The sequence below is a fragment of the Berghia stephanieae genome, chromosome 7 (genome assembly GCF_034508935.2).
Source record: "Berghia stephanieae isolate SIO BIC M18660-M18661 chromosome 7, UCSD_Bste_1.3, whole genome shotgun sequence".
Lineage (NCBI taxonomy): Eukaryota > Metazoa > Mollusca > Gastropoda > Nudibranchia > Aeolidiidae > Berghia > Berghia stephanieae.
In genome coordinates, this window is record NC_088366.1 from 278,443 (window position 1) to 293,442 (window position 15,000).

The 15,000-nt window shown below is 40.0% G+C and overlaps 1 protein-coding gene across 3 annotated transcripts in view; it reads right to left on the reverse strand.

Moving 5' to 3' along the window:
• Positions 1–1,710: 1,710 nt before the first annotated feature.
• The window catches only part of LOC144976308 (uncharacterized), a 30,977-nt gene continuing 17,687 nt past the window's right edge, over positions 1,711–15,000 (reverse strand). For all 3 annotated transcript variants that reach the window (XM_078920500.1, XM_078920501.1, XM_078920502.1), the window contains 4 exons: positions 14,239–14,337; positions 12,946–13,024; positions 6,184–6,305; positions 1,711–4,807 (listed from right to left, as the gene is read on the reverse strand). In XM_078920500.1, coding sequence (XP_078776626.1) covers positions 4,691–4,807; positions 6,184–6,305; positions 12,946–13,024; positions 14,239–14,337 — 417 coding nt within the window. In that variant the 3' untranslated portion in view covers positions 1,711–4,690. The remainder of the gene's footprint in view (positions 4,808–6,183; positions 6,306–12,945; positions 13,025–14,238; positions 14,338–15,000) is intronic.

Sequence of the window (15,000 nt, forward strand, 5' to 3'; positions counted from 1 at the left end):
TATGCTAACACATTAACTGTGACCCCCTTTCTTATACGCTAACAACATGACTGTGACCCCCTTTCTTATACGTTAACACCTTGACTGTGACCCCCTTTCTTATACGCTAATACATTGACTGTGACCCCCTTTCTGATACGCTAACACATTGACTGTGACGCCCTTTCGTATACGCTAACACATTGACTGTGACCCCCTTTCTTATACGCTAACACCTTGACTGTGACCCCCTTTCTTATACGCTAACACCTTGACTGTGACCCCCTTTCTTATACGCTAACACATTGACTGTGACCCCCTTTCTGATACGCTAACACCTTGACTGTGACCCTCTTTCTTATACGCTAACACATTGACTGTGACCCCCTTTCTTATACGCTAACACCTTGACTGTGACCCCCTTTGTTATACGCTAACACCTTGACTGTGACCCCCTTTGTTATACGCTAACACCTTGACTGTAACCCCCTTTCTTATACGCTAACACCTTGACTGTGACCCCCTTTCTTATACGCTAACACCTTGACTGTGACCCCCTTTCTTATACGCTAACACCTTGACTGTGACCCCCTTTGTTATACGCTAACACCTTGACTGTGACCCCCTTTCTTATACGCTAACACCTTGACTGTGACCCCCTTTCTTATACACTAACACCTTGACTGTGACCCCCTTTCTTATACGCTAACACCTTGACTGTGACCCCCTTTCTTATACGCTAACACCTTGACTGTGACCCCCTTTCTTATACGCTAACACCTTGACTGTGACCCCCTTTGTTATACGCTAACACCTTGACTGTGACCCCCTTTCTTATACGCTAACACCTTGACTGTGACCCCCTTTCTTATACACTAACACCTTGACTGTGACCCCCTTTCTTATACGCTAACACCTTGACTGTGACCCCCTTTCTTATACGCTAACACCTTGACTGTGACCCCCTTTCTTATACGCTAACACCGTGACTGTGACCCCCTTTGTTATACGCTAACACATTGTGACCCCCTTTCTTAGCGCTGTACTCCATTAATCAGGTGATTGGAAAATAGACTGAGGGTTTATAATAATAGACTGAATTCCGTCAATATAGGGAAAAGTGGCAATCTTGCAAGAGTTAATGATAACCAACTTGATTACACAAATCAAGATGGCTGATCAACAGGAAGTTGGTAGAAACTGCTTGATTTCTTTCACATAGTGTCCGATAACAGCAATAAGATTGTAGGTCAGACTCCCAATGAAACCATGTAAAATGGAAGATAGGCCGCATCCTTATCGAAACTAAATGTGTCAGTGCATGACGTAATCAGTCGGAAGATGAAAATTTTGGATTTGCATTTTTTTTTTTTCATTTTCTGAAAGAATATGCTCCTCTGAACATTTAAATCTTTATTTCAAGGAAATCGGGTGATCTTTTATGAAGTTATGGTCAGATGCATTATTCACTGTGACAAATACTATTTAAAAAAACAAAGGTTTTGAGTTGGAAGAGTTGTCTGACCCCAAGACATGGCGAGTACATTTCCTCTTTACCCTTGTTATCCTTGCATAGCTATTTCATTGGAAAACAAAAGCAGTGTCATAGGTTGGAACTTTTAAAATACATTGTGACAACCCCCACCCACTAACCATCCCCTTTGCAAAATGCAAGAAAATGTCACAACTAGAAAAGTATGTGTTAAAAAAAAAAATCCACAACAACAAAAGTACATACCAGTAAATGTTATTGATATTTTTGAGACCTTAAAGGTTCACATAATGAACAAATAAAATAGCAAAGAACATTGATAGAGCATGAAGCAGTTGTCAGAATTAAACCAAGTAAATATCTTTGGTTAGTGGAGAAATAGCACCATAATAATCAAAATGCATATTTTATATTTGTAGAGCCAGTCATTATAAACCGGTGTGCTGGTTTTGATGAGTATGTGAGGATGAAAACATGAATTTATCAATAAAGCTGTACAATTGTACAACACTACACACATGATGAATGATTACAACTGTACAACACTACACACATGATGAATGATTACAACTGTACAACACTACACACATGATGAATGATTACAACTGTACAACACTACACACATGATGAATGATTACAACTGTACAACACTACACACATGATGAATGATTACAACTGTACAACACTACACACATGATGAATGATTACAACTGTACAACACTACACACATGATGAATGATTACAACTGTACAACACTACACACATGATGAATGATTACAACTGTACAACACTACACACATGATGAATGATTCAGACCACTCCCTTAGCCATTCTCACATCTCTTATTCGGTTCATTCATTGTGTTTTCTCGATAAAGGGGAAACCCAAAACGTCCATGTTATCTGTCTTTGTTATTGACTCTACATCTCCCCGGCCAGGCAGAGTTGTCGTACCAGTAAGGTCGTGGGTTCGAACCCCCATTGCTGCTGCAAAGTTTTTATTTGCTGTTGTCTTCTGGCACTTTTCTACTCACTTCATTTCTTGTTATTTTACAACATATATCAACATGGGTCATTGTCATTCCCTCTATGTATGATTGGGTGAACCGAAGCAACATGTTTACCAGCATTCAGGGACAACACATATCATCAACACAGGTCACATCATTCCCTCTACTTAAGAGTGGGTGGACTGAAGCAAAAAGCATCCTCTCCATTTCAACATATAAAAAAAAAAAAGTTTATCTTCCATATATTAATAAAGCAAGTAGAAGCACACATAAATAAATCTATTCTCTGGATATGATGAAATCCTTTCACCAGTCTTAGATCACATGTGTATTGTTGTCACATATAGTCATATTAACATCATGAAATCCAAAACAACAAAACAAACGTAACAATAATTCAGTAGTTATCATATCTATTTTTAAATACCAGAAGAAAATGGATTATTGCCAACGCGCACATATTGGCAGGTCTGATAACCAAATGTAATTGTGGGCCTAATTTAACATTATTGTAATGGACAATACTTTGTATTGGTTTGTGAGTGCTTTCCTTACAACAATGAGCCCCATAACAATTTGGGTTATCAGACCTGAAATTAAATAGACAATTGGTTATTTGACAAAATTGATATTATCATGGATTTCACAGTTTAATACTTCAGGTAACTTTTTGTGTCGATATTTCAAGATGCACGTACGTATTTCATCAGAAATTTTTAGAAAACAATTTGATCTTATAAGATATAACCTGTGGAATGATGACTCACTGTGGCCAAAATGACATTGTAATTATAAACATTCAAACTTGTTCCTACTGCTGAGATGAGCATTGAAGTGTGGGGTGTGCGTGTGTGGGGAAGGGTAGAGGAAGTTATTAAAATTACAGCATAAGTGTGGTGATCTATCTATATTTTGACTTTTATGGAAAACCATTCCAACATTTCCCCGAGAGAATGAACACAATGCCAAACATTGCATAGCGTCTTACATCAAATAAGTAAAAACTTAATACTAATCATAATCATAACATGACATGAAAATTCAGATGTGCAGGACTGTGACCAATGGAAACAATTATCATCTTGGATGGAGAGAGCAGCTATACTCATCGAGGTTTCAAAAATCTGCGACTGATTCACACTATTCTCAGCAAGCGTCATTCAGACTGCGAGGCTTACCACTACTACTACTACTCAGATGTACAAAAGGAAACAGATTGTTAAAAATCTTATTTTGATATTCTATCCAAAACAAAATGTCAAAAAAACTGCAATGAGTACCAATCTTAAAATGTAATATTTATGAAATCAAAAACTCTCCTCGTGTTTACAAGAATGAGCGAGCAAAATGTCATTCAATTTGAATTCCTGTTGACATTGAGAAAGATTATCAAATCATCATCTTAAGAGTTTCTTTGGAATGGTAATCATTCTGATGGAAAGTGGGAGGATAACTCAAGAGACATTCCACGGATGGTCAGCCGTGGCAGGCAATTTGTCTCCCTTTATATATATTGTAGTTGAAGTCCTCTGAACAAGGAAGTCTCTATGGGCAAGTTCACAGGAGTCAATAACTTAAAAACTTAATTCAGAGTTATAACTTTATACATGAGTGTCAGCATCTGGGGTTTATAAAACTTGAAAGACGAAAATATTTTGGGAAAAACCTGCAAGACCTAGCTATTTTATAACAAAGTTGGAGATACATAAAACCAAAAAAACGCAACAAACTTGCATCATAAATGGAACACACTAACCAGCCAGCCAAACTGTTAAATAGCTGGCCAGACATATAATATCAGGATTTCTAAAAAGCTGACAATCTGGTACCCATGTCAATATGCATTTGAAATCTGCAAACTTAGAACTGAAGACAGACAGTATTGCTTTCATGAATTCAATGGCTTTGATATTTATAGAGGAGGTTTGGAAACCCCCCAAAAAATGAATACCGACATGGCACATGTTTTTGGACTCCCTTGTTTAGAGAATTTCAAGAGTGATTTGCTCCTATTGCATCTATAATAAACCAGCACTATAAGAATAGGTCATGTAAATCTTAACCTGGAAACATTTCTGAGAAAAAACTTGTACAAACATCCACCCTTAGCGTGCAGGTGGGTCCGAACATGGACCCCCACAATTTTGATATCCGAAGTGTCAAATGTTGGTAATGATTCCATCCTGACAACCAACAAAACGATCGGCTGTCTATCTCCCTGCAGTCTCCCTTTCCCCTCTATCCCGTCTGTCCCTGATTCGTCTGTCCTCCATCACCAGGGTCCCGTCATGGGCGTGGAAATCAATCGGCTCAAAATATTCATTCGTCTGAAAGGAAATGGATTTCCAAACAAATCGTGTCCAAGATTGAATTTAAGAAAAGAAAACTTTTTTAAAAAAACAAAAAAGAATAAAATCAATTGGGACCTTATAATGTAGACCAGCTATTCAGAAATTGGAAACGTTTGTAGTTTTCAAGAGTAATAATATAAATTGGAGTCTACTTAAAATGAACTAACTTGGAACCAGAAAAAAAAGTAATCTTAAGCAAGGGTCGTCTTATTTTTTTTTCAAAGTAAACATCCTTTCATTCAAAACAGAGTGATTGGTAAAAGTGTGTGACCCTTTGTCAAATTGATACAAAGCTGCTGGAAGCTGTGGACTGTCACAAGTCATAGACAAAAATGAATAGAATAGAACAGCTTGAAAAAAGAACTAAATACCAAACACAGGACATTTCGGGCTCAAAACCATTCTTCAGCCAACAACACAAAAAACAATAAAAATATAAATATATTACATAAAAAGACAGATATGTTTTGTTTAATAATATAATTATGTATTTATTGTGGACCGAAGAAGAGTGTTGAGCCCGAAACATTCTGTGTTTGGTATATTTTTCTTTTTTTAAGCTGTTATACTCATAGCTTATTAAGTGGGGGGGGGGGGGATAAAAGTTCTTATCTGGGGGGAATCCAGAGTAGTTGACACTAGAAATGCCTTACAAATTCCCAACTTGTCCTTTATACATAAAATAATGCTTCAGACTCCTTTATATCATACTAACTCTGGCACTAGAACTTTGTCTTCAAACAAGTTTTATTGAATCAAAGACCTCTATGTGGTCTGGTGGTTTGACTCTCACTTTTGGTGTAAAATGAGTACCTGGCTGATAACAGTGTCTCTGTCCAGAAAAACTGTAATATCGCCTAGCAAGCGTCATGTCATGTCCTACACGTTAAGTGTTGCTGTTGGCGAGGAACCCCTTGTGAAGCACTTTGAGCAAGTTTAGGGAATATTGTGCTATAGAAATGTTCTAGTTTTTTTAGTGTTTTTAAAAAATTTAATATCACTCTGGGGGTGAAGTGGAAAACTTGAAGTTCTTGGGATTTTTCTTAGTAGTATGCGTGCCTGCTGATGTTGTAGGTGGATGAAGGAGGAATAAGTAATAAATGTGTGGCTGGCTGAGAAAACCTGGAAAGATGCGCAAATTTCATAAATTGAGTTATATATGCAGTGGTGTAGACCACATCTTTCTGATCATTTACCACTTACAATTTTCTCTCTATGTCTATTGAAACCCAAGTTATGAATGTTTTTCTGAACAAAATTTGTTGCTATCTTCAATTTTGGTTCATATCTCAAATCGAAGCTTGCCGAAGGTTTTATCAGCTAGCCTCACAAATAAGAAAGGGCAGGCTCACCTTGTCAGCAGGCAGACAACAGTCTGAGTGTGTGTGTATCAGGATATTCCAATTGGCTGGGGCTTGTCTGGCAGCCTCACAATCACTCAAAGCCAACAGCTCATTCTTGGAGTAACGAATCACTAAACATGGAAGAATATTTTCTTTTAAATCAATAACTTTTAAAAAGTGGCTGAGTAATTAAAGCATTGCACTGTGATCTGGAATGTCCCAGGTTCGAGCCCGGTTCAAGCACTTTCGTTTTTTTCCTTGAACAAGATAATTAACCCCAATTTTCTCACTAGGACAACATGGGTGATTCCTGTTGACATCAGACGTCTTGTTTGATGGATTATCTATATTCCTTTATGGAATGCCTAGGCGACAGGATCTATTGGTGCCGTTACAAAGGGTGTAAGTAATAATTTTAAAACAGAAACAACCGCTGACAATGTTTTATTTGAGACGTTTTGATTCCTCCAGGAGTCATGATAGCTCAATTGGTAGAGCAGACACACAGGGGTGAGAATGACTGGTCACAAAAAAAAGAAGGAAATTTTTCATCATGAATCTTCATGACCCATCCATGCGACCATAATTTCACTCAAATTTACTGAGATGCGATCCAAAATTTGTCTTGCAGCAATTGCTGACACGACTCGGTGGAATTTCAAAAGTTGAAAGTGTAATTTAAACATTCGGTGGTTGTAGTAGAGATGATGTGGTGGTGGTTGTAGTAGTAGTGGTGGTAGGGATGATGTGGTAGTGATTGTAGTAGTAGTGGTCGTACGGATGATTGTGTGGTGGTGGTTGTAGTAGCTGTGGTAGGAATGATGATGTGGTGGTAGTTGTAGTAGTGGTGGTAAGTGTGATGTTGTGGTGGTTATAGTAGTAGTGTTGGTAGGGATGATGTGGTGTTAATTGTCGTAGTAGTGGTACTAGGGATGATGTGATGGTGGTTGTAGTAGTAGTGGTGGTAGGGATGATGATGTGCTGGTGGTTGTAGTAGTGGTAGTAGGGTTGATGTGGTGGTGGTTGTAGTAGTAGTGGTCTTAGAGATGATTGTGTGGTGGTGGCTGTAGTAGTTGTGGTAGGAATGATGATGTGGTGGTAGTTGTAGTAGTAGGTAGGGATGATGTGGTGTTATTTGTAGTAGTAGTGGTGGTAGGGATGATGATGTGGTGGTGGTTGTAATAGTAGTGGTGGTAGAGATGTAGCGGTTTTAGTGAGTGTTTTTTTATTCAGTGATGATAATAGCAATTTGTCAAAAAGGAGGAAAATGTCTCGTTCTAGCGATCAAACACAAGCGAAGAGTAAAAATAACAGGAACATAGTTTTGTATTAGTATTATGTAATATATTACTATTACTAGTATAAATACATTCTTATCATTAGACATAAATATACTTTTTGTAAACATTTAATGAATTGTCCTTTCCACATGTTACAGGCCTACAATGCTATTCAAATAAAAGGCCAAAAATTGTTGTTTCGTTTTGATTTTTACTTTATAAAGCAGGCTTCAAGATCTTTGTTACCGAAACCTAGTGGTTATTCAGCTTATAAATACAACCCAAGAATCTCTCAAATTTAAAGCCATAGCCCAAAGGTAAAAAGAAAGAAGAGTAAATTAAGCCAATCACCATTGCTTTATTCTAATATATTATCTCTGTATAACCAGATGATTTAATGGATGGTTAAAAAAGAGAGAGAGAGAGAGAGAGAGAGAGAGAGAGAGAGAGAGAGAGAGAGAAGAGAGAGAGAGAGAGAGAGAGAGAGAGAGAGAGAGAGAGAGAGAGAGAGAGAGAGAGAGAAGAGAGAGAGAGAGAGAGAGAGAGAGAGAGAGAGAGAGAGAGAGAGAGAGAGACAGAGAGAGAGAGAGACAGAGAGAGAGAGAGCACATGTGTCAAAATATGACATAAGACATAATGGTGATTTTGCGGTTTTGAGGAAAATGTTTGACACGGCAAATTCAGCGGAAATTTCTGAGAAATTCTCAAAATCACTGTTTACAAAAAAGATATTTAAAAAGGAGGAATTGTGATGGGGATGGGCGGAGACGGAAGATTCTCAGCCCTGACACATTGAACACAAAGTGACCGAGATTGAACCCAGGTGTCGCTGAGTTTTTTTTCCTGATCCCACAGTCCACCTGGCAGTGAGTGGGTAGCTAGTTGTTAGATCTGGCAGAAAGTACTAAGCCATAGACTTCCATCCTAATCCTATCCAAAGAGTAGAAAGCAATCGCTATTATCTATTATCTGTTCCATGCTACAGAGACAGGGATAAACTCCCGCTCTATGCGCCCAATAGTCCTGAATGACGAGTTATTCACTTTTTGTCTCCTTCAAGTTCAAGAAAACAGGTTTTCTCTCTCTTTTTTTTTCCCTTTGTAATGGGACCCATAAGTTCAAAATGGTATTATGTCCCTTTGATTCAGATGCTAAAATGCCTTGGACAATAAAGTTCTATCATCATCATCATTACTATTTTTATTATTATTATTATTATCATAATCATCATCATTATTATTATTACTACTATTATTATTATTATTATTATTATTATTATTATTATTATTATTATTATTATTATTATTATTATTATTATTATTATTATTATTATTATTATTATTATTATTATTATTATTGGGGAGCTGCGAGGTCTGGGCCGGACGTCCCACTTGCTGAAAGGAAATTGATGTGCATTTCAAACCCAACACCTCTCATTTCCAGGTGCATTGATCGCAGCGTAAAACTGTCTGACAGAGATTACTGCATATGGCCTCTCATGTATTATTGTGTCCTTCCCGTGGTGTTCCCTGTTTCTACTGAGTTTGTTATGGGCGTGACCGAGTCCATGGCGGTATAACCGGGTAAGGGAGTAGGTGGGACCCCTTCCTCTTAAGGTGCACGAGACAGAACCCACGGGTGAGTGGTACACGCTCTGCTCCTCACCCACCCACCTCACACTCATTCTGTAGTGTGGTGTCTTCTGTATGTCCTTACTTTTCTTAATCTACCCCTATAACTCATACTTACTCCAGCCACTGATGTATGGCTCCACTGCCTTGTGGATACCTTCGGGAGGAGGAAAGGCTAAGGAGTAAACCTTACAGAAATCTGCATCCAAACTGATGCCAAACGTATCGCTGTGCGATCCTTTGAACCACACCACCAGGGAGGAAGAGAGGGAGGTTCTGGTTTCTGGGCAGCCCAGGATCTCCACATTACTTTGCCCAGGCAGCGCCCTGGAGAAGACACTCCAGTCTCACCTTCACCGGTGAAGAGTAACAACACGGAAGACAGCAGTCTACGAGTGATAAGTCCTTGCTCGATTGGCGTAGAGTTGGACGCTACGGGTTGTCTTCGACGGTGGGAGGGATCATCGTAATCCTACTGGTCATCCCCCAGTCAGAAAGGTGTTGACCCCCCACGATCTGCCTGCTTCAGAGGGTGCCTGAAGATTAGAGCTTGCAAGCTTGACAAGTGGATCGTTAAACTGTGTACCAGGCAAGCAAAGGAAAAAGAAAACGAAGTCCCCAGCTTTTCGATTAGCAAGCTGGAATGTAAGAATCATGCGCTCAGGACTGACAGATGACCTTCAGGTCATGGACGATGCTCGAAAAACAGCAGTGATTGATCGTGAACTGAACAGACTGAACATTGACATAGCAGCCTTGCAGGAAACGCGACTCCAAGAGAGGGGATCCCTGAAGGAGGAACACTATACATTCTTCTGGCAAGGAAAAGGCACAGAAGAAGTGAGGGAGCACGGTGTTGGATTTGCAGTACGTCATACACTGCTAGGCATGATCGAATCGCCAACAGACGCCATAGAGAGAATTTTAAAGCTGCGCCTGTCATCCATGCAGGGCTCGGTGAACCTTGTTTGCGTCTACACCCCAACACTGCAAGCTTCGGTTGAAGTAAAAGACCAATTCTATGAGTCATTAGACGCCATTGTCAACAAGATCCCAGAATCGGAGCACATCTACCTTCTTGGCGATCTCAACGTGCGTGTTGGTGCCGACAGAGAATCATGACCAACCGTTTTGGGGCACCACAGCATAGGAAGATGAATGAAAATGGTCAGAGGCTTCTTGAACTCTGCTGCTATCGCAAACTATGCGTGACGAACACCTACTTTCAGAACAAGGCATGTCACAAGGTGTCATGGATACATCCAAGGTCAAAACACTGGCTGGACATGATCATCACTAAGCACGATTCTCTAAACAATGTTTGCAACACCAGGCCCTATCAAAGTGCTGATTGCGACACCGATCACTCCTTGACTACCACAAGGGTGAAACTGACACCAAAGAAACTTGATCACTCAAAGAGAAAGGGCCAGCCCAGGATCAACATCAGCAAGACAGCTGACCGGGAAAAGAACATAGAGTTTAACGAACAACTTGAGAAGACTCTCAACACAGATCATAGAAAAGCAGAACGAAACGCAGAGAACAGCTGGAACTCTCTTAGAAACGTCATTTACAGCACTGCAGTTCTGACATACGGCAAAAAGGAGCGAAAGAACAATGATTGGTTTGAAGCCAGTATCACTGAGATGGAACCAGTCATTGATGCTGAGCACAGCGCACTTATCAGCTATAAATGTAACCAAGTCAGAGGAACCTGCAGGCGTTGTGAGCTGCACACAGCAAAGCACAGCAAACAGCACGACGTGTCAACGACTACTGGCTTCAGTTGTCGGACAACATCCAACAAGCGTCGAACAGTGGCAACATAAGGCCATGTATGAGGGCATCAAACAGGCGACAGGCAAATCTACAAAGAAAACTGCGCCTATTAAATCAAAGACAGGGGAAGCCATCACAGACAAGGACAAGCAGATGGGAAGATGGGTAGAGCACTACTTGGAACTCTATGCCAGAGAAAACTCTATCACCCAAAAAGCATTAGACGCAATTGAAGAACTGCCGGTACTGGAAGAGCTAGACGCAGAACCAATTATGGAGGAGCTCAGCAAAGCAATCGATGATCTGGCCTGTGGCAGAGCACCCGGTGAATACAGCATTCCACCCGAAATCATCAAATGTGGAAAGCCAGCCCTCTTGGAACCAATAAACTCCTGTGTCTTTGCTGGAGAGAAGGCAAGGTACCCCAGGATATGTGCGACGCAAGATTATCACCCTCTACAAAAACAAGGGAGACCGTAGTGACTGTAATAACTATAGGGTGATCTCTCTACTAATCCTCGTCGAACGTATCTACCCAGAGTCGCAGTGTGGCTTCAGAGCCAAGAGGTCGACAGTGGACATGATCTTCTCAGTACTTCAGCTTCAGGAGAAATGCAGAGAACAGCAGATGCCCCTCTACGACCTGACAAAGGCATTTGACCTTGTTAGCAGGAAGGGCCTTTTCCAGCTGCTAAAGAAGATTGGCTGTCCTCCACAGCAGCTTAGTATCATTGCCTCCTTCCATAACGACATGAAGGGCACAATCAGCTACGACGGTGGAGCCTCTGAACACTTCCCCCTGCGCAGCGGCGTGAAACAAGGCCGTGTCCTTGCACCGACTTTGGTATATTTTTCTCCTTACTGCTGAAGTTTGCATTCAAAGAGTCCCAAGACGGAGTCCACTTACATACCAGAAGTGATGGGAAGCTGTTCAATCTGGCATGGCTGAGAGCAAAGACCTAGGTCCGCACAGTCCTCATAAGGGAAATGCTATTTGCAGATGATGCACCTCAATGCGCCTCCAGCGGCTGATGGACAGGTTTTCCCACACATGCAGGTAATTCGGGCTGACGATCTGCATCAAGAAAACAAATGTAATGCGTCAGGATGTCATCTCTATACCAGCAATTCCCATTGACAACGAGGAGCTAGAAGTCACTGATCACTTCACATACCTGGGCACAACCATCATTTGATGCAGAATTAGACAAGCGCATCGCCAAAGCTGCCGCTGTCATGGCACAACTGAGCAAGAGAGTGTGGACCAACAACTTACTCACTTTGAACACCAAACTGAAAGACTACCAGGCATGTGTACTCAGTAGCCTACTGTATGGCAGTGAATCCTGGACAACATATGTCCGAAGAACCACCTGGAAAACTTCCACCTTCGCTGTCTACGATGAATTCGTGGCATCAGGTGGCAGGACAGACTCACTAACAATGTAGTGCTAGAAAGAGCAAACTCCCTCAGTATGCATCTCATGCTCTGCCAGCGACGTTTGCGATGACTTGGTCACGTACACAAGATGGAAGATGGACGTATACCCAAAGACATCATGTATAGTGAACTAGCTTCTGGACAGCGACCAACTGGTCGTTCAGCTCTTCGCTTCTATGATGTCTGCAAATGAGACATGAAATTGACAGGCATCGACTCAAACACATGACATGGGAATCGCTTGCTGACGACCGCAGCGGCTGGAGGGAAAGAAGAGAGGTGAGGAGAGGAGTAAGAAGAAGTTTGAGGGGAGGAGAGCAAGGAGGAAAGAGAGGCAGCAGATCCAAACACCAAACACACAGTCAAACTACGTGTGCAACAACTGCGGTAGAGACTGCCATGTAGGATTGGTCTGCTGAGTCACACCCGTCGCTGCACTCAACAAGACTTATGAGACTCAAGCTATACAGGGCGCAAACCATCATCTCTTGAGACGGAAGGATGCCTACTATTACTATTATCGTAATTATTATTATTACTATTATTAAAAACTAAGTTTATAGTAAAGAATCTGAGAGTTGGGTTCAGTTTTTGTTGTCTTACTGAGGAAAATGGATAAAATAAAAAATCCACCCACCGTTTCCATCCTCCTGTGTTTGCTGTACTTCATTGTGTGATGCAGGAGGGGGGCTTGGGCTCTCAGTCTCGGTCTTTACCTGACATACAACAAAAACAAAACAAGAAGATTGAAAAAAAAAAAAAACACAAATCAAGTCTTGAGTTTAAGAGGGTGCTCACAAATTCTCCTCTTGGGTCTAAGTGGCATGGATACTCAAAAATTGAACTCATGGGATTAAGTGGGAATTCACAAATAAATGTCTTGGATTTAGGTGGTACTCAAAAATTCAATTCTTGGATTTAAGGGGGTACTCAAAAATTCAATTCTTGGATTTAAGGGGGTACTCATTAATTCAAGTCTTGGATTTAAGGGGGTACTCACAAATTCAAGGCTTGGGTTTAAGGGGGTATTCACAAATTCAAGTCTTGGGTTTAAGGGGGTACTCACAAATTCAAGTCTTGGGTTCAAGGGGGTACTCACAAATTCAAGTCATGGATTTATCTGGTAATCACAAATTCAAGTCTTGAATTTAAGGGGGTACTCACAAATTCAAGTCTTGGATTTAACTGGTAATCACAAATTCAAGTCTTGGATTTAATAGGTAATCACAAATTCAAGTCTTGGATTTAACTGGTAATCACAAATTCGAGTCTTGGGTATAAGTGTGTACTCACAAATTCAAGTCTTGGGTTTAAGGGGTAATCACAAATTCAAGTCTTGGATTTAACTAATAATCACAAATTCAAGTCTTGGATTTAATTGGTAATCACAAATTCAAGTCTTGGGTGTAAGGGGTAATCACAAATTCAAGTCTTGGGTATAAGTGTGTACTCACAAATTCAAGTCTTGGATTTAAGGAGGAACTAAACTGCTAGAAATTGTTTATTGTAAAAAAAGTGTTGAACAAAAACTTAATATAACAGTTTGAAAAAAAAAGAAAAAACCAAAACCTTTCTCCAGAAAAGCAACAAAAACAATTATATAAAAATAAGAATGAAGTTTTTCTGAATGTTACTCGAAGAAGGCTTTTTCATATTTTGTTCTTTACATGAAGGTGTTATATTCAGTTTGGTTCAAAGCTTTCCTATCTCTGTTCACAGACAAACACGTAGTCTATCTATTTCAACTTTATTTTACTCCAAAGAGGTTTGACTAAAACATTTTCAAATGACTTTTGCCCCCATTAATCATATTCAAATAGTTTAACTTATATTCTTAAAAAATAATTGCTCCTTCCATTATTCCATCTGACTATATCGAGAGTTTACATAAACCGCTTTCATCTAGACAGGTACCCTTATCAACAAGCACCTGAGACCGAGGTGAACGGTCATTGTCGTCATTGAGATCCTCAATCCTCATGCTGACAATGCTGACACCCATCTCTCTCACCAGTATCTTGGCGGCATTCTGGAGGGGGGGGGTATCAAAAAATTTTTAATAAATAAAACAAAAGTAAACACAGCACAGCGCTTGATAGTTTGTTTGCTTGTTTGTTTTTAAAGGTTTTACAACGCTTGCAATACATTTAGGTTATATCATCGCCAGTAAAAAGGAAGAAAATGGGATAATAAAAAGTTCTAGAATTACAATTAAACAGGGGTGAGAATGACTGGTCACTAAAAAGGAGGAAATTTTTCAGCGCTAAGATCAAGAAGCATCCATGCAAAAATAAGCTATAAATTTAAATTTCATTAAAATTTATTGTGATGCAATCCAAAATGTGTCTCCCAGCAATTTCTCAATTTCTGACATCACTCGGCGGAATTTCAAAAACTGAAAGTGTAATTATTACATGGTGGTTGTAGTAATGGTAGTCGTAGGTATGATGATGTGGTGGTGGTTGTAGTAGTTGTGGTATGGATGATGTGGTGATGGTTGTAGTAGTAGTGGTAGTCGCCACATTTCCCTTATTCACAGATTCACTAATGCCCACCTCCCGTTGTTTCAAGTTGACCAGAGACGCCAACTTAAAATTTGGCTCACATAAATTTCAGAAACAATTCCGAAGAATTTCAATGCTTAAACAGGAATTTCTGCAAACTAAATATAATCTATTGAGATCTATATTCA